The sequence below is a fragment of the Thamnophis sirtalis genome, unplaced genomic scaffold, assembly GCF_051295495.1.
Source record: "Thamnophis sirtalis isolate CommonGarterSnake01/CBP01778 unplaced genomic scaffold, rThaSir2_p1.2 scaffold_4, whole genome shotgun sequence".
In the NCBI taxonomy this organism is placed as follows: domain Eukaryota; kingdom Metazoa; phylum Chordata; class Lepidosauria; order Squamata; family Natricidae; genus Thamnophis; species Thamnophis sirtalis.
The window spans coordinates 130911518-130931443 of record NW_028261384.1 but is presented as its reverse complement, the minus strand read 5'-3'; the positions used below and the strand labels follow the sequence as shown (position 1 = coordinate 130931443).

The following is a 19926-nucleotide window of genomic DNA, read 5'->3' as shown; positions in this document are numbered from 1 at the left end:
AAAAGAAGGGGGGACAGGACCGAACCCTGCGGCACCCCATACGTTAGGGGCCTAGGGGTCGATCTCTGCCCCCCGACTAACACCGACTGCGACCTGTCCGAGAGGTAAGAGGAGAACCACTGTAAAACAGCGCCTCCCACCCCCACCTCCCGCAGTCGTCGCAGAAGGATACCATGGTCGATGGTATCGAAAGCCGCCGAGAGGTCAAGGAGCACCAGGATGGAGGCGTGGCCTCCATCCCTGGCTCTCCAGAGATCATCGGTCAACGCGACCAAAGCGGTTTCTGTGCTGCAGCCGGGTCTGAAGCCTGACTGGAATGGATCGAGATAGTTGGCTTCCTCCAAGGACTGCTGGAGCTGAAAGGCCACCACCTTCTCAACAACCTTCCCCACAAAGGGGAGGTTGGAAACCGGACGGTAGTTATTTAAAACAGCTGGAACCAAGGATGGTTTCTTCAGGAGGGGTCTCACCACCACCGCCTTTAAAGCGGGGGGAAAGACCCCCTCCCGTAGAGAGGCAGTAACAACCGCCTGGATCCAGCCTCGTGTCACCTCTCTGCTGTTTACAACCAGCCAGGAGGGGCACGGGTCCAGCACACATGTGGAGGCACCTACAGCTCTCATCGCCTTGTCCACATCCTCAGGGGTAATGGCTTGAAACTCAATCCAGCGATGGGTTACCAGATTATCCCTTAGTGCCTCGGCTGGTTCTGCAGAATTGGAGTCCAGGTCCGCCCGGAACCGAGCAACCTTGTCTGCGAGGAATTGGACGTAATCCTCAGCCCTGCCCTGCAGCGGATCACCCATATCCCTCCTATTTAGGAGGGAACGGGTTATCCTAAACAGGGCGGCTGGGCACGACTCGGCAGACGCAACCAGAGAGGCAATGTGTGTTCTCTTAGCCATCCTAATTGCTCGAATGTATTCTCTGGTGCAGGTTGTTAAAAGTGCTCGGCTCGATTCGGATTTACTGGACCTCCATAAGTGCTCTAGGCGTCTCCTTTGGCGCTTCCTCTCCCGGAGATCCTCAGTAAACCAAGGAGCCCTCTGGGATCCACTGCCTCGGAGCGGCCGTAGAGGCGCAATCCGGTTAAGAGACTTCGCCGCTGCCAAGTTCCAGGCCGCAACCAGTGTCTCCGCCGGACTGCGGGCGAGAGTATCAGGAATAAACATGGATCAGTCCCTTCAATTGACCAAAATCTGGGCAGGGTGATCTACATTGCTTTGGCAACGAGTTCCATCCTAGAGTGGTCCCTTTTCCCCCCAGCCATTCTTTCTCTTCTATTCAATGTGCTGGAGGTGAGAGATGAAAAATAGCAGTTAGACTTAGCAGTTAGCAGTTAGAAAAAGAGAGAAACTGATCGGATTTGTCTGAACTTTACGCAAGACTGGGACAATTTTAAGCCAGCTCCACCCCCTACATGGATGCAGTAAAGCCCTCTGTGGGAACAGCACTGTTGGGGAAGTGATGTCGGAGTTGCATAAGCCATTTTAGTGACTGGGAAATGAAGCCCCAATATTTTTTTTAACATAGGCAGGCTGTAACTGTATAGAAGTGACTACAAAACCCACAAAGGGAGTTTCTCCCAGCACTCACACGCAAGGCAGGATCCAGGTAAATGCGTGTGTAAAACAACTGGTCATCGTCATCATCCTTGTACTTCCACAGCTGGACAATGCGGTTGATCACGGGGGCATAGCCAATGAATCCTGGAAAGCAGAAATGCAATGTGTTTGGAGATGCTGCATAACTGGGTAGTAATGTTAAGGACTAGAAACTTGTAAACATTTTTTTAAAAAAACTCTTTAAAAAGTGCTTATAAAAATATTACCCTTCTAAGTTGGGAAAAGATTGGAATTTAGCTCACAAAAACTGCCAGCTCATTAAATCATCAGGTGCTTTTTTAGCCATTTCACCTGATCTAGAATTTACTTGTGATTTATCAAGATGGGGATTATCCTCTCCGTAACAAGCCAAGACAGAAAAATGGTCTTTTTTGATACACGCCAGAGAAAATCAGGGCATTCAGTATTGTCTACCCACGCTGGATTGCTATACCTTCCCGTAATCTGGCACTGCAGACGCACAATTTGGTATGCTGAGAACCTCTGCTTAAAAAAGAACAGTGAGTACAAGTTTCTAGAACATATGGCTGCCTGTACAATCTTGCAAGAATCCAAAGGGTGAACGGCTGGCTTCATCTTGAAAAACAATGGGAATATGGGAGGCAAGTCAAAAAAAGCACAGCAATTAAAGTACTAAAGCAGGCAAGAGACGATAGAGGGATGGTTTTTCTTTCTTCTTCTTGTTCTGATTTGATTTTCTTTTTCCCTCTCCTTTCCTTTCTTTTTTAGGTAGGTGACATGATTAAAAGTTAGGTAGGATAGAAAAAAACATCTTTTAATAAAAGGGTGACATGATTAAAAGTTAGAAGAAGAGATAGAAATAAGAGAAAGGGGGAATATGAGTGTATACACTTTTACATAATAAAATAAAAGCAATAAAATAGAGAAAACATGGAATTAAATAATGATAGATGATTACTTAATATAAATGTGCATTACTATTAGAAATATATAAGTGGGTTGAATGTAATAACTATGATTAATTCTACTAGTTTTATTTGTATTAGAATGTATGGCACCCAATAAAATAAAATACTATTTAAAAAAATGAAAAACAATGGCAGGAATGATAAGAAACACAGAAGGAACCTTCCAAGAAGCTGGTTCACGCCCAAACATTTCCTTTGATTTTGATTTATAGGTAGTCCTCATTTTGTGACTGCAATTGGGAATGGCGCTTCATTAAAGTCGTTAAACGAAACAGTTGCTATGTGAAACCGTAACTGTCCTTACAATCTGATTTCAGCTTTCCTTTGTTTTTACAGGTTCTGCAAAAGTTATAAACGCGAAGATTACTGCTTCATAGCCCTTGCAACTCTGAATGGTTGCTAAATGAGGCAGTTGCTAAATGAGGACTACTGGTAGTAAGTAAACTGCAGAAATCAAACTATGGTTTCTATTGCTGTACCCTCTGCTAGAATTCCATAGCTATGGCCAACAGTTCTACCTATACAGTTTCCCCAAGTTCTTGCTGATACAGGTAGTCCTTGATTTACAACCATTCGCTCAGTGACTGTTCAAAATTACAACGGCACTGAAAAAAATGACTTACGACCATTTCCCCCCACTAGTGACTGTTGAAGCAGTCCCATGATCAAAATTTGGATGCTGGGCAAATACACTGGCGTGGATTTAATGACGGTTGCAATGTCCGAGGGTCATGCAATCCCTTTTTGCGACCGTCTGACAAGCAAGAGTCCATGAGAAATCCAGCTTCACTTAACAACCCTGTTACTAACTTAACAACCGCAGTGATTCATTTAACAAGTGTGGCAAGAAAGGTCGTAAAATGTGGCAAAAATTCACTTAACCACCGTCTCGCTTAGCAATGGAACTTTTGGCTCCACTGTGGTCATAAGTTGAGGACTCCTTGTATTATTTCAAAATGGGTCCTTCGGTCCCAGAATGTCATGTCCTCCGTCGGAGTCTGAATCCGTGGAGGGGGACGGGCTGGAGCTGGGGCGGACAGAGGTTGAGTGGGGCGGCCTCATTGGCTTCAAAAGAATGCGAGGAAGAGCAGGACGAGGCAGCCTCGGCCTCGGGATGATTTTCCAGTGGGGGGAACAGAGGCAGAACGACCGAGAGAGAGCAGGCAGTGGCGATGAATAGCGACAGAGCTCAAGTGATGCCGAAGGACCGCCCCCTCCGGGTCCCCAAGCACAGAGAGTGGAGAGGAGGCAGATACAGTGCAGGTCGACCCGACGACTCGGGAGGTGAACACCCCCCCTCCCCAAGGCACACCTGGGGACTGAGACGTAAGGAGATGCTGCAGGGAGGGGTGTTTGTCGGGAACAAACGCTGAATTCGTGGAGTTCTGTGTACCGTTGCTGATATTTGGAGTTTGTTGCACTTCCTGCCTTACTCCTTGCTTCCCGGACTATTTCCTTTGCTTCCTGGACTCATTGACTTATTCCCTTGCCCCGCTGGACTTCTTGCTTTGCAGTCGTAGTGCTAACCAGAGGTGGGTTCCTACCAGTTCGCACCTATTCGGGAGAACCGGTTCGTCAAATCTACCGAACCGGTTAGAAGAGGTTCCACCAGTGGACCCGGAAAGCAGGCCACACCTACAGAAGAGGTTCCAGAATTTTTTGAAACCCACCACTGGTCCTTGGATATGATTATTCTACACTATCACGCTCATATTTATAAAACTCAGTGCCTCTGTGAAAGGCAAGGATGACTACTGCGTTTGTAGTGCAATCAGAACATTCCGTGTGTTGAAGTTGTTTTAACGCAAACCAAAGATGCCTTTTAAAAAATAAGGGTACATCATATTCTTATGCATGTCAGTACTGTGTGTGAGGTAATTTAAGGTGGTTCTGACAAGTGTCGTCGCCATCTTCATATCCGGTCACATGGGCGGCAAGCCACTCCCATCAGGTCACATGGGCGGCAAGCCACTCCCACAAAGGAGGCCACACCCACAGAGTAGGTTCAAACAATTTTTGAAACCCACCACTGGTGCTAACAGACTTTTTCTGGACTATTTGCAGCCAGAGGCGCTCTCTCTCTCTCTCTCTCTCTCCCTCCCTCCCTCCCTCCCTCCCTCCCTCCCTCCCTCTCTCTCTCTCTCTCTCTCTCTCTCTCTCTCTCTTTCTTTCTCTGTGTCTGTGTGTGTGTGTGTGTGTGTGTGTCTGGGGACTTGTCATAAACATGGGAGCAATAAAGGGGCGTTTTGAACTATCAGCGGACTGTATTGCCTCTGTGCCTGGCCCTGGGTTATCACACAGAACTGAAATCCCCCAACATCCGTATTGGCACACAAACAAGGGTCTCCCTTGCATGAAATTGGGAGCTGCCCTGATTCCACCCTCACCCTACGGCCCCCTCCTAACCCTCTTTACCTCCAGAGTTTAAGAAGCGCTTTCCAAAGGTGACCGGTGGGTACTTCTCAGCCAGGGACCACTCCGGCCAGCAGAAAATTTCTGCTGAGAAGACCAGGTTGCTCTTAAACTGCAGGAACTTCCAAAGAAGTTCAATCGGACTTCCAGCCAGGAGCACATCATAGCTAGGGGTGGAAAGGAGAAGACACATTCTGAGTTAGTGCTTGAAGCAATGGTTCCTTTCTAGAAACCATGGGAATGGTTGGGATAGGCCAGGGATCGGCAACTTTAAACACTCAAACAACCACAAAGGTCCTAACCAGAAGCCTCCTGTTCAATTCTGGAGCCGATCGGAAGTCCGGTTCCCTCACCATAGAGTCTCCTCCTAGCACAGAGTCCTTTCTCCTCTGGCAACAGGGAGCCGCAGCAGAGGAATGAAAGAGCCACATGCAGCTCCAGAGCTGCAGGTTGCCAACCCCTGGGTTAGGCAGATGGAGAACCCACTCTAAGCCAGCTTCAACTTATGGGCTGTGGCTTGTGGGCCACACAGGATAGACTTTGTAATACTTGCAATACTTGCAATTTGTAGTACTGTTCCACTGGCTAACCAACGTGGGTTTTCTTGTGTTTTAAATTTGCTTTTTTATGTACTGCTACTAATTTGACACAATAAGCCGTAACCTTTAAGAAAAGCCTCTCTCTTAGAAACCAGGACTGGCAGGAGAGCATTCAATACTTTTATTCAAAATATGATGTTCTTTTCTGTGGCTGTGCTCACATAATACTGGAGGTTTTAATTCTGGTGTTGTAACTAGGGAGATGGTTAATTCTAAACCAATCTGTCAGAGTGCGCACAGTGTGACTATGTGAGACAACCCAGGAGCAAATACAGTAAACAGAGGTTTGTATTGAAATAGTGGTTTTATCTACAAAGAATATATACATACACATACTTTAAATAAACAGCAATCAGCAATTACAGCACGGAGGCACACACAAAGAGATATGCCCCAACAGGGCCTCTTCTTATTACAGGCTCTTAAAGTGATATCAGCCCCAAAATCCTGCTGACTCATTCCTAGTATTACATCATCGTAGCAGCTAGTCAGCTCTTAAACCATTATCCTGACACAATCAACTGTTACTTTGAGGTTCTTTATTGTGCTTCCTATAAAAGTAAAGCCACCTTTACGGGTTCCTCTTTTTCAGAGGGAGACCCCTTTTTATCAGAGTATACTAATAAATTGCTTTTAAATGATCTTCTGTCTTGAGTCAGAACCTTGAGCCAGATTTGGCCAACAGGAAAATTTCACTTTGCACATTCGGCTCGTATGGATTCAGCCTAAGATTGATCAGCCTTACCTGTCCACAAACATGACAATAAGATCCTCTTCATTTGCATATTTCTTCATTTCAGCCTTCAGCCAGCGGACCTTCTGACCTCCGCCGACTGTCCGGGCAACATCACCTCCTTTCCACTCTTCACCGAGTCCTAAAGTCTTGGAGAAACATTAGGATAACTGTTGAGACAGGTGAGGGAGGGGCTGAGGTGGGTTTCATATAATATTACCACCGGTTTGCTGCGCACCGAAACTGTGAGCGTGCGCGGCTTGCACGCATGTGCGTGGCTTAGAAAACGTAGCTAAATGAGGTGGCTTAGAGCCGGGGCGAGTCACCACTACCAGTTCGCTCGAACCAATCCGAACCGGCTGAATACCACAACTGGGCAGGGGCTATCACAAGGAAGAGGGGGGTCAACCTATACTCCAGAGCAGCTGAAGATTGAACAAGAAGCAATGGATGGAAACTAAACAAGGAGGGAAGCAACCTAAAACTAACGAAAAATGTCCTGACAGTGAAAACAATTAGGTAGTGGAATGACTTCCTTTCAGAAATTGTGGGTTCTCCAACATTGGAGATTTTTAAGAGACTGGACAACCATTTGTCTGAATAGCATAGGGTCTCCTGTTTGAGCAAGAGGTTGGACTGGAGGACCACCGAGGTCCCAATTCTGTTAGAAAGCATTTTATTTTTATTTTTTTAAAAAAATCTTGTTCTTCTAGTTTGAAATTTAGATGCTCTTGCCCAGGGACATGGCCAGTAAAATGCTGGCGTTTCCACCCATCTACCAACCATTCTGGGCTGGAGGTGGCCTATATCAGTGATGGCTATGCTTTTGGTCGTCGCATGCTGATAGCAATGCAATGTGCGCGCGATACCCTCTGCGCTCCCCCGCTCCCCTGTGAATGGGCATGCAACCCCCCGCGCTTCCCCATGCCCCATTTTGGGCCTAGTAGGCCTTCCTTCAGCTTCTGGAAGCAAAAATGGGCCATGGGGCAGAGAGGGGGAAGCACTGCAGCCACCACTCTCCGCATACACACGTGACTCCCTGCCCCCTATGCATGCACCCTACTCCTGTGCATGCGCCTCGCCCCCCTACCCATGCATGGCAGAGATACAAAAATCAGCTGGCCGATGGGAGGCGCGCACACATGTGCGATGGAGCTGAGCTAAGCAATGGCTCGCGAGCCCGCAGAGACGTGCCATAGGTTCACCATCACGGGCCTAGATCAGTGGTGAAATTCAATTTTTTTTACTACCGGTTCTGTGGGTGTGGCTTGGTGGGCATGGCAAGGGAAGGATACTGCAAAATCCCCATTTCCTCCCAATCAGCTGGGACTCAGGAGGCAGAGAGTAGATGGGGGCGGGGCCAGCCAGAAGTGGAATTTGCCGGTTCTCCAAACTACTCAAAATTTCCGCTACCGGTTCTCCAGAACCTGTCAGAACCTACTGAATTTCACCCCTGGCCTAAATGTTTCGGATCGACAACTCCCAGAATTCTCAGCCACTGTGGATCCTTAGGCTAGCTTTCTTTGACCTGTTCTCCAAAAGTAGCCTATAATTTTACAAAAAGGCAGCAAAAGGAGAGCTCAGATTAACCCTTCTATTTGGCGATGTTCCCGCCCTTCTCTTCTCTCTTTTTTTCAATATAGAAAGTACACACCTTGACAGTGTAATTGAAATATTTTGTGGTCCGTAGAAAGCGCCGGTAGCCCTCTGTTGTCTCCGTGGCAGCCGTCAGGACCAGGAGCTTCCCTGCAAACCACAGGACAACATAAGAATTAGACAAGGGAATTCAAATTGAGAAAATAAGAGGGGGAAAATCAAAGCATTGTTTTTAGATCTATTCATTTCTTTTTCTATCCAGAGGGCAGGTTCAGAAAAATTCCCCAAATATTTCAAACGCTTCTCTACTTAGTGTGCAGGAAGCTAAGGTAAATTGCTTAATTGCTTTGTCTCCATTATCTGAAGAGTCAAATTACTTGAAAACGCTGAAGTTGAACTCAACGTGAACAGGAGAAATTCAAAAGTGCTCTCGTCCTTCCAACCTTATGAGCCAGATTCCTCAGTCTCTGGGCTCAGATTCACTCAACGTCCTGTACTTTGTGTTGGAAGAAATATCCATCAGTTCCACGCGGGGAGAAAGACAGTGGAAACATGGAAGTTGATTAAAAAGATGGTTTAATGGTGAAGCATGTGTGATTCTAGGCAGCTGACCACATGGAGTGGAGAGTAAGGGTTATTTATACCCTCTTGGATCTTGCCCTTGAGCTTCCTGTTCCTGTGGCAAAGGCATGTATTCTATTGGTTGCTGTCAGACTCCCATGGGGCTATGCCAGGGTCATAGCTAACTTTGTCTCAGCTCCCAGGTTTGGTTGAAGCTTGGAGGGTGAGGCAATGTCCCCAAGGGGTTGTGCCATGTGGTGAGCCCTGCTGCTGGATAATCCTATAATGTCCGGGAGGGTCATGTCTTAATCCCATTATTCTGATTTAGACTTCCCCAAAAAGCATGAGGCAGAGTCCTGGTCCCAACAAAACCTCTTTTATTAAAAGAATGTGAATTCCTCTCATTCACATTCAGCAAACAGTGTTTCAAAGGAATATTTATGACTACAGACCTTATCTATCTTGGAAAGCTGCCATGTAAATATTTTCCAAATGAGGTGCTGCGCAAGGAAAGACCGGGCACAGAGTCTCTGAGATTCACGGACAGATCTTCACACTCCTGAAACGAATCCAATGACCGAACGAAGGAATTGTTTCCTGCAAAAGCCCCCTCCCCTTTCGCTCCTCTTTTATGTCCCATGGGAGGGGCCAATCACCTTCCACCTGTGACTTTACTCCCAAGTCTACCCTGATTTCTGAGTTGTTCTTTTTTTCTGGCACCTCTGCCCATGCGCACACAGGGAACAGGCTCTAGCTATTCCTCTGCCTCACTGCTGTTTAGCTCTGTAGGCACCTGATCACTGCCAGACGGCCTCAGCTCTGTCTCTGCCTCTGAATGCAGTTGCACCACTCCCCAGCACACCTCAACCAAACCTGGGAGCTCAAACACCTAGGATTGGTACTTTGCCTATAGAACAAGCTATGATCCCTACATGGTCCTATGGGAGTCTGACAACAGCCAATAGAATACATGCTTTTGCACAGAAACAGGAAGCTCAAGTGCCAAGCCCAAGAGAAGGTATCACTCTCAACTCCATGTGGTCAGCTACCCAGAATCACATGTACTTGGTGATTCTGCTTCATCATTAAACCATATTTTCAATCAGCCTCCATTTTGTCTCCAGTGCCTTTCTCCCAGCTTGGAACTGAACCAGATGGATATGTCTTCCAACACAATCAGGGGGCTGTGAGTTCAATCCTAGGTAGAGACAGATATTTCTCTCTCTGGGCACAATGAGAATATATCGGCTGAACAAAACTCCGCATTGGCAACAGGAAGGGCATCCGGCCATTATTAAACACTCTGCTAGCTCCATTCAGCTGCTCCACCCCGCAAGGGATTATGGGGTCATTAAAATATGGGGATGAAGACGATGTAATGTTCTTATCTAGTTTTGTTTTTGTTCAATTCTCTTTCCTTTTGTATTTTGTATTTTAATCTTTGGAATAAAATAAAAGTTTAAAAGTCAAAAAAGAAAAAGAAAAAAGAAATGTTGTGCTCCAAACTTTATTGTTGTTTAACCTGTTAACTATTTTTTTCCCCCTCTGGGTATATAATGTGTGATAGGTCACGTATTTTACAATATTGAATAAACAATGGACTTGATTCTCATAGAAACTTTCGGCTGACCGATTATAATAGATAATTTCAAACGTTTTTCAATCTTTTCCCTCCCCCCCCCGCCCGAGGCACCTTTCAAATAATGTTCAGGTTGCAGGATATCACATAAAAACAACACACAAAGTGCAAACCCTTTGCACAATGCAATTCACTGTTCATCTTCGACATCCTTATGTAATGTACAATAATAACAATGTGCCAGGCTGGCAGCTTAGCAGCTCGCATGCAAAAAAAAAACCTCCCACCAGGCTGAGTGTCAGCTTTACATAATGAAATAATTCTTCTTTAAGGAAAAAAAGTTTTTTTTTTCCAATCGTAATAGCAATAGCAATAGCAGTAGACTTATATACCGCTTCATAGGGGTTTCAGCCCTCTCTAAGCGGTTTACAGAGAGTCAGCATATTGCCCCCAACAATCTGGGTCCTCATTTTACCCCCTCGGAAGGATGGAAGGCTGAGTCAACCCTGAGCCGGTGAGATTTGAACCGCTGAACTGCTGATCTAGCAGTAGCCTGCAGTGCTGCATTTAACCACTGCGCCACCTAGGCTCTCAAGGCTAACTCAAGGGATCCTAGTTTAACAGAGAACATCAGGTGAGAATGGTTGTGTTAGACCAGTGAGGGCTAATCTTTTCGTCGTCATGTGCCCAAAGCACCCAGACCCATAATGCACTACGCACGTGACCCGCCCTAGGCCCTGTCGCATGTGTACACGACCCCACACGCATGCGTACACAACCCCCATGCTTCCCCTCGCCCTCGTACATGTGCGCAAGGAAGCCCCCCCCCCCATGCTCCATTTTGGGCCTAGTAGGGTCTAGTAGGCCTCACTGCAGCCTCCTTGGAGCAAAAATGGGTCACGGGGGGGCACTAACCCTAAACACCCCCCTTGTGCCCTGTTTTGGGCCAACCAGGCCTCCCCACAGCCTCCTGGGAGCACAAACGGGGCGTGCCCCCCCACCTCTGGCGCATGGGGCGTATCTCCCATATTCACCTGCCCATGCGCAGCAGAGACCCAAAAATCAGCTGGCCAGCAAGGGGGGGTACAGTGGAGCTGAGCTAGGCGACGGCTCACGTGCCCGCAGAGAGGGTGTCAAACTCAAGGCCCAGGGGCCAGATCCAGCCCATGGGGTGCTTAGCTCTAGCCCGGGAGCGAACCTGGAAATAGCCAAGGACCACCCGTCCCCCTTTCCCCCCTCCCGAGCTCTGTTTTTGCTGGCAGAGGGCTATTAAAATGAGAAAAAAAACCAAGGGGAAGATTTTATGATTGGGCAGAGAGAGGAAACTTGAAAAGAAAGTAGGAAGATATAGAACCCAGCGGATGCACCATTAAGTGGAAAGGAGAGGAAGAATGGGAAAACAGAAAAGAAAATATTAAATATGTAGGGTATATATACAAGAACGAGACATAAAATGGGGGGGGGAGAATATAGTTAGGATAGATTAGCGAAGGTAAGGGAATAAGAAATGATATTAAATTATACTTGGGTTTGTGGAAATATCATCCCAAGGAAACATAAACAGAGACCTGAAAGAGACACCTACAATAATAGGAGAGAGAGAGGAGGAGAGAAGGAAAGGAAGATAGGGGAAAGAAGAAAGAAGTAAGGAGAGGAGGATGAAAGGGAGAGGAAGAGAAGAAGAGAGGGTAGGAAGGGGAAGAATAGGAATAGGAGAAAGGTAAGGGAAGAAGGAAGGGAAAGGAGAGGAGGAAGAAAGGAGAGAAGGGAGGGAGGGAGAAAAGAACGGGAAAATAAGGAGGAGGGGATAGTGAATAAAGCAACCCAAACTGTATATTATAACCTATTAAATGAAATAATAAATGTATAGGAATGATAAACGTAAAGAAGAATAACAATTATACAATACAATACAATAGCAGAGTTGGAAGGGACCTTGGAGGTCTTCTAGTCCAACCCCCTGCCTAGGCAGGAAACCCTATACTGTTTCAGACAAAATGGCTATCCAACATCTTAAAGACTTCCAGTGTTGGGGCATTCAATACTTCTGGAGGCAACTTCTGTCCCACTGATTCATTGTTCTAACTGTCAGGAAATTTCTCCTCAGTTCTAAGTTGCTTCTCTCCTTGATTAGTTTCCACCCATTGCTTCTTGTTCTACCCTCAGGTGCCTTGGAGAATAGTTTGACTCCCTCTTCTTTGTGGCAGCCCCTGAGATATTGGAACACTGCTATCATGTCTCCCCTAGTCCTACTTTCTATTAAACTAGACATATCCAGTTCCTGCAACAGTTCTTCATATGTTTTAGCCTCCAGTCCCCTCATCATCTTTGTTGCTCTTCTCTGCACTCTTTCCAGAGTCTCCACATCTTTTCTACATCGTGGTGACCAAAACTGAATGCAGTATTCCTGCAGTATAACTATGCCAGTTATCAGCTGCCTTCGGAGTCAGACATCAGTCAGGCAGAGGAACAGCAGGAGCCTGTTCCCAGTGTGCGCATGCGCAGAGGTGCCAGACGAAGGGAACAGCTAAAGAACAAGGGTCAACTTGGGAGTAAGGCCACAGGTGGACGATGAATGGCCCCTCCCAGAGGAAATAAAAGAGGAGCTAAAGGGGAGTGGAGTTTGCAGGAGACAATTAGTTCGCTTCATTGGTTTGTGACTCTCCGAGACTCCTTGCCAAGTTTTGCTGATCTCGGCCTGGCAGCTCTCCAAGCCAGATAAGGTCTGTGACTGCAAATCCTCCCTTGAAAGACTTTGCTGGATGTGAATGAGCAGAATTTACAGTCAATTAAGAAAATGTTTTTTTGTCGGGACCAGGAGTTGGCTTCATGCTCTTGGGAAGCTCGGTGAGAACACCTGAAGACCCAGGTACTCCTTAGCTCGGCCCCGAATGTCTGCCTTGGCTGTAAGGTTTAAAGTGGCATTACGGGAGGCTTCTGGCCAGAAATTTTGGCTTTATATTTTTTTGGTCTCTGGGAATGCCAAGCCGCAGAGGGATTCCGGGCCTTCGGTAGGCCTTCCATGAATCTGGAATGCAACTCTGGGGAACAGCCAAGGCTGCTGCTTTGGCACACAACTGCATTATACTGCTGGCACGGTACTTTATGACGGCCGAAGGATGAGAAGACAGAGGGGTCTTTGTGGAGGGCAGAAGCCCATTTCAAGAAGCCCCATCCAGCTTTTTCATCCCATTCCAATAACCCAGGAGTGTTTAAACTCAAGGCCTGCAGGCCGGATCTGGCTGTGCAATGCTTAGATCTGGCCTGCAGGGTCGTCCCCTGCCAGTGAAAATGAAGCTCGGAAGGGCTTCGCGCAGCCCCGCCACCCCATCCCAGCTCTGCTTTGCTTTGCTGGCAGAGGGCTATCAAAACAAAGTTAAAACAAAAGGAGACATGTTTCCCCTTTTGCATCTGAGGATGGAAGAAGGGACAGGAAAGGAGAAAGGGGAAGAGGGAAGACAAAGACAAAGAAAAGATGGGAAGAGAGCAAGGACGGAAAAATAAGGAAAGAGGGGAAGGGAGAAGAAAAGAGAATGAAGAGGGAAGGAAAAAGAAGAGAAAGAAGGAAGGCAGGGAGGGAGGAAGGAAGGGGATGGATGGATGGAAGGAAGGAAGGTAGGAAGAAGGATGGATGGATGGATTGATGGATGGATGGAAGGAAGGAGAATGGATGGAAGGAAGGAAGGGAGGAAGAAGGATGGATGGATGGATGGATGGATGGATGGATGGATGGATGGATGGATGGAAGGAAGGAAGGAAGGAAGGAAGGAAGGAAGATGGACGGAAGGAAGAAAGGTAGGAAGAAGAATGGATGGATGGATGGAAGGAGGATGCATGAAAGGAAGGAAGGTAGGAGAAGGATGGATGGATGGATGGGTAGAAGGAAGGAAGGAAGGAAGAAGGATGGATGGATGGAAGGAAGGAAGGAGGATGGATGGAAGGAAGGAAGGTAGGAAGAAGGAGATGGATGGATGGAAGGAAGGAAGGAGGATGGATGGAAGGAAGGAAGGTAGGAAGAAGGATGGATGGATGGATGGATGGATGGAAGGAAGAAAGGTAGGAAGAAAGATGGATGGATGGATGGATGGAAGAAGGAAGGAAGTAGGATGGGATGGAAGGAAGAAAGGTAGGAAGAAGAATGGATGGATGGATGGATGGAAGGAAGGAAGGAAGGAAGGAAGGAAGGAAGGAAGGAAGGAAGGAAGGAAGGAAGGAAGATTATATTGAGACTGAGGGAGGGTCTTAGGAAGCCATGCCTTAGCACTTGGCCACCACAGGTGCCCCCAACACGAGTGACATGAAACTGGCCACACCCACCACACCCACACACAAGGCCAAACACAACCCTGATGCAGCCCTCAATGAAATGGAGTTTGACACCCTGCACCAACCCATTCCTATCTCCTGCAGCAACAGATGATCTGACACTTAGAAAATGTTTTAGGGTAGAAGTCCCACAAATCACGTTTTACGGCCTGTTCTTTCTACCGCTGATAGGGACCTGAAATTCAGAATACAGGTAGTCCTCAACTTACAATAGTTCATTTAGTGACTGTTCAATTTAGAACAACACTGAAAAAAGTGACTTGCGACCATTTTTCCACAGTTACGGCCTTTGTCGCATCCCCATGGTCAGGTGATCAACATTCAGAGGCTTGGTACAACTGGTTCATACTTATGACCGTGGCTGTGTCCCCAAGGTCACGTGATTTCCCCTTTTGCAACTTTTTGACAAGGAAAGTCAATGGGAAACCAGCTTCACTTAACGACCGGATTACTAACTTATCAGCTGCAGCGATTCACTTAACAGCTGTGGCAAAAGAAAGCTTGTAAAATGGGGCAAAACTCACTTAACAAATGTCTCACTTAACCACATAAGTTTTGGGCTCAATCGTGGTCATTTGTACAGGTAACCCTTGACTTAGAACCATCTAGTGGCCATTCAAAGTTACCTCCTCCCAGAGGGCAGCAACAGAAACAGACCATAAAGTGGGTGTCTTTAACAATGCTTCGATCTCTAAGCACATAGTGCTTATAAGCAGTAGCAATAGCAATAGCAGTTACACTTATATACCGCTTCATAGGGCTTTCAACCTTCTCTAAGCGGTTTACAGAGTCAGCATATCGCCCCCACAGTCTGGGTCCTCATTTCACCCACCTCGGAAGGATGGAAGGCTGAGTCAACCTTAAGCCGGTGAGATTCGAACTGCCAAATTACAGGCAGCCAGCAGTCAGCTGAAGTGGCCTGCAGTACTGCACTCTAACCACCACTGCGCCACCTCGGCTCCTTTCAGTATCCTGAATAACAGGAATCGGACTTCCTACAATCTTCTCCACTGTCCTCACCACTCTCTGTACAGACTTTCCTATCTTAGGCCAAACCAAACAGTGATGCAATTGAGGACTATAAGAGCCATGGTGGCAGAGTGGTTAGAATGCAGAACTGCAGGATACTTCTGCTGACTGCTGGCTGCCTGTAATTTGGCAGTTCGAATCTCATCAGGCTCAAGGTTGACTCAGCCTTCCATCCTTCCGAGGTGGGTAAAATGTGGACCCAGATTGTTGGGGGCAATAGGCTGACTCTGTAAATTGCTTAGAGAGGGCTGTAAAGCACTGTGAAGCGGTATGTAAGTATGTAAGTACTATTGCTATCTGTAGAACTGGGGGCCATTCAATGAAACTGATCAAATAAAATTTAAAAAGTGCTTCATCACAGGGCATACAGTTCACCTGGCATTTATGACCGACAGTCAGTAAAGCTGTCCAAATTAGCTTCAAAGGGGGGATTTAATTCGTGGAAGATGAGACTATCGAAGTACAAAAATACCTCCAGGCAGGTGGTAACCGATCACGAGGTACTACTTGAGGAGGAACACAAGAAGGCATAGGTGGGTTTCAGAGATGCGTTCCTACCAGCATTACTGCTGGTTCGGTGCGTGCTCAATTTTGTGCGCACACACTTGACACGCACTATGCGCATGTGCGCAGCTGCCTATAAATAGGTCTGTGCATGAACAGAACATTTTAAAAGGTAAAAAAAAAAAGATGTCGCAGCAACCGGGGAACCAATTTGGGGGCGTGGCGAGCATGCGGCCCCTAGTCGGCAGAAACCCAGTCGCCATTTCCACTACCGGTGGAAAGTGTGAACCGCTAGGAACCCACCTCTGGTGGGTTTCCATCTCCTGCTTGCAAGCATCCAGGACAGTGGTTCTCAACCTTCCCAATGCCGCGACCCTTTAATACAGTTCCTCATGTTGTGGTGACCCCCAACCATAAAATTGGTGTCTCGGTTCCTAAGACCATCGAAAATATGTGTTTTCTGATGGTTTATGGTTTATGGTTTAATTTATTTGTATGCCGCCCTTTTCCCTGAAGGGACTCAGGGCGGCTCACAACTCAAAGGGAGGGGAAAATACAAACAGAGTAACAAGAACACAAAAACCATACATAGTTAAAAACACAGCAATCGTACCATTCGAAATGGGGCAGCGAGTCTTTAGCCCCAGGCCTGTCGGAACAGCCAGGTTTTAAGGGCTATGCGGAAGGCCTGGAGGGTGGTGAGGGTACGAATCTCCACGGTTTTAGGTGACCCCTGTGAAAGGATCGTTCAACCCCCACCACCCGGGGTCCCGACCCAAAGGTGAAAACCACTGATCCAGGAGCTCACGTGAGAAATTAAAATTTAAACTGAGGTGATCCAAAAGAGCATTACGTTTAAGATATCGTTCCAGTCCCCGTTTTACATGCTTTTTGGGTGGAGAACCTCTGGTGCGTCATTCCAAAACCAAATATAGCTTTTGGTCCCGAAAAAGGTGCAATACAGCCTTGTTTCAAAAACTGAAAAGATTGCATTGTGGTCTTCTGCCAATTTGAAGGAAAACTCGGATTTTGGAAACCAGAAACGTTATTTCCTCATTTCTAAAACAGCAGGCAGGTTTGGTTTTCTAGCTACATATAATCCTCAACTTACGACCATATATTTAAGCCCCAAATTTACGTTGCTAAGGCGTTTGTTAAGTGAGGGCTGCCCCGTTTTCTGTCAAGTGAGTTTTGTCCCATTTTATGTCCCTGTCTTGCTACAGTTGTTAAATGAATCGCTGCAGTGGTTAAGTCAATAAGATGGTTGTTGAGTGATTCTGGTTTCCCCCATTGACTTTGCTCATCAGGAGGTCACGAAAGATGAGGACATGGTCTCCGGGGCAACCGTCATAAGTATGAATCAGTTGCCAAAAATCTGTATTTTGATCAGGTGACTATGGGGAGGCTGCAATGGTCGTAAGTGTGAAAAATGATCCGGTGCTTTTGTAACTAACTGAACACCTGCAAACTGAAGACTACCTGTGTTTCGGGATGGAACAAAAGAACAGAAATAATTTTTTTTTATACAAAGAACCAAAGCTCTGAATCCAGGTCTGTTTTTTGATGACCAGCCTTGGAAAACACGCAACTAAACATGTGCAGAGTGCAGTTTTTCCACCGGGGGGAGGCTAGGCCCAAACAACTTATTTCAACCAATGTAAAGAAGTCATCTGCTGATCTGCAAAGTCCAGAACAATTTGTGGACAGCTCCTCCTCACCTCCTGCAGCAGGGGTGTCAAACTCAATTTCATTGAGGGCCACATCATAATTTGGACATAAATTGTTTCAACTCCTACCCTCCAAACGATGCGATGGAGCCCTGCACACCAAGACAACTAGACACAAGGACAGTTTTTCCCCGAATGCCGTCACTCTGCTAAATAAATAATTCCCTCATCACAGGGACGTGCAGTCACTAGAGGCAGGAGAGGCATGGCCTCACCAGTCATGAGGAAAAGGAATTTTAAAGAATTTTTTTAAAATAATTAAAGCCAAGGTAGTTGCTACCAGATTCACAGTGACTTGGAACAGTGCTTTGTGTTAACCATAGGAGGAGGCCAGAGAAATAGGGGCCTCCGGTGCATAAGGAATTTTTCACCTTTTAAGAGATAACCAAGGGTTAAAATGCAAAGAATTTCTTATGCAAATGAGCCACGTATTCTCTCGCCTCCTGTAGAGGGCATTTTTAGAGGCTTTTTAGAGTTCTCTGGGAGCAACTAGCTCAGTCTGACAGAGCTCTGGACTTTCATGAGGGGAGGGCAGGGCAGGGCAGGCAGAAGCAGAGTTGAAATTATATCTGAAACAGCTGGAAAAGGTGCGTGTGTGCGGAGGGGGGGAGGAATTCAAAAAGTTTGATCGGAAGGCAGCAGGGGAAGGGGGAGTATGGCAGAGGAGCTGCTTTCAAGCCTTTGGAAATATATCCAATCCAACTTCTGTGTTTGTTTGAGAGTGAGGGAGGGAGGGAGAGAGGGAGGGAGGAGGGCAAGGGAGAAGAAAAAAAATGGGAAAACTTATTTTGCAAGGGGGAAAAATGCTGTTGCTTTAAATCGGAACTGAGCATGCCTGGCTGTGGAATTCTGGGAGTTGAAGTCCACAAGTCTAAAAAGTGCCTCACCAGGCCTAAAGCTGACCGCACGTCACTGCTCGCCACTGTCCGACTATTCACCAAGGCGGCATTACTATTACTATTAGTCTTCTCATCGTTCCGATCACTCATCTCCTCCCACTTAGGACTGCAGGACTGTAACTTTGTTGCTTGTATCCTTAAGATTTATACTGATATTGTTTCCTGATTGCTTATTTGTATTCTATGACTATCATTAAGTGCTGTACCTTAGGATTCTTGACGAATGTATCTTGTCTTTTTATGTACAATGAGAGCCTATGCACCAAAGACAAATTCCTTGTTCGTCCAATCACACTTGACCAATAAATAAATAATTCAATTCAATTCCATTCCATTCCAGTTGTGTTTGACCTCGGAGCGCTGGGGAGAAGGACCACGGGGTGTGATGTGGCTGGGGGCATGGCCATGGCGGGTGTGACACAGAACTTGTGTCGGTGGCACCTGTGGCGTTAAGGTAGGACTTTCCTGAAACCCTTCCTCACTTTCATTATTATTATTTTTTCAAATAATTTTTATTAAATGTTTTGATCTTTAAAAACAATAGGAAAGACCCAGCAAAGGAAAAAAACACAATAAGACAAAACAAAACATAGAACATACATAACAATATACAGTAATTTTACAGCTTTCTCTATCGGCTTTCTTTCTTAGCTTTTATAATTCTCCCTTCTGCATTGCCTTCCTCTCACTTTGTCCTATAATATAATAAACATAATATTAACACTTATAATGGTATTCATTATTTATATCTCCATATATTTGTATTCTCTATTTTCTGTCTTGGCTTCTCTTTTCTAGCCCCTCGTATACTTTATTCCATACTTTATAGAAAGTATGGAATACTCACTCTCATTATAATCTTCTTCTTTCCTTCCTTCCTCTTCTTTTTCCTTCCCTCTTCATTCTCCTTTCTTCTTCCTTTCCCTCCTTCCTTATTTATCCTTCCTTGCTGTTTCCTCTTTTTCTTTTTTTGGTCTTTCCCTTTCTCCTTTCCTGTCCCTTCTTGCATGCTGAATTGCAAAAGGGGAAACATTTCTCCTTCTGTTTTGCTTTTAGTCTGTTTTGATAGTCCTCTGCCAGTAAAAATGGATGGGGCGAGGGGCTACACGCAGCCCCTGGAGCTCCATTTTCACTAGCAGAGGCACCTTTGCTATTTCCAGGCAGGCCCCCTGGGCTGGATCTAAGAACCCTACGGGCAGAATTCAGCCCCCTGGGCCTTGAATTTCACACCCCTGTCCTAGAGAATGAACTATTTGGGGGGGGGGGATATTAAAAGAGGAAGAATATTAAAGGTAAAGGTTCCCCTTGAACATATGTGCTAGCCGTTCCTGACTCCAGGGGGTGTGTGCTGATCTCAGTTTCAAAGCCGAAGAGCCAGCGCTGTCCGAAGATGACTCCATGGCCATG

At 46.3% G+C, this 19926-nt stretch overlaps 1 protein-coding gene across 1 annotated transcript in view; it reads right to left on the bottom strand.

Moving 5' to 3' along the window:
* PLOD3 (procollagen-lysine,2-oxoglutarate 5-dioxygenase 3) overlaps positions 1–19926 on the bottom strand; it is a 65550-nt gene that overhangs the window by 34339 nt on the left and 11285 nt on the right. The window contains exons 2-5 of the mRNA XM_087714169.1: positions 7953–8044; positions 6311–6447; positions 4970–5133; positions 1597–1709 (exon numbers count right to left, since the gene is read on the bottom strand). Of these exons, the coding sequence (XP_087570295.1) occupies positions 1597–1709; positions 4970–5133; positions 6311–6447; positions 7953–8044 (506 nt within the window). The remainder of the gene's footprint in view (positions 1–1596; positions 1710–4969; positions 5134–6310; positions 6448–7952; positions 8045–19926) is intronic.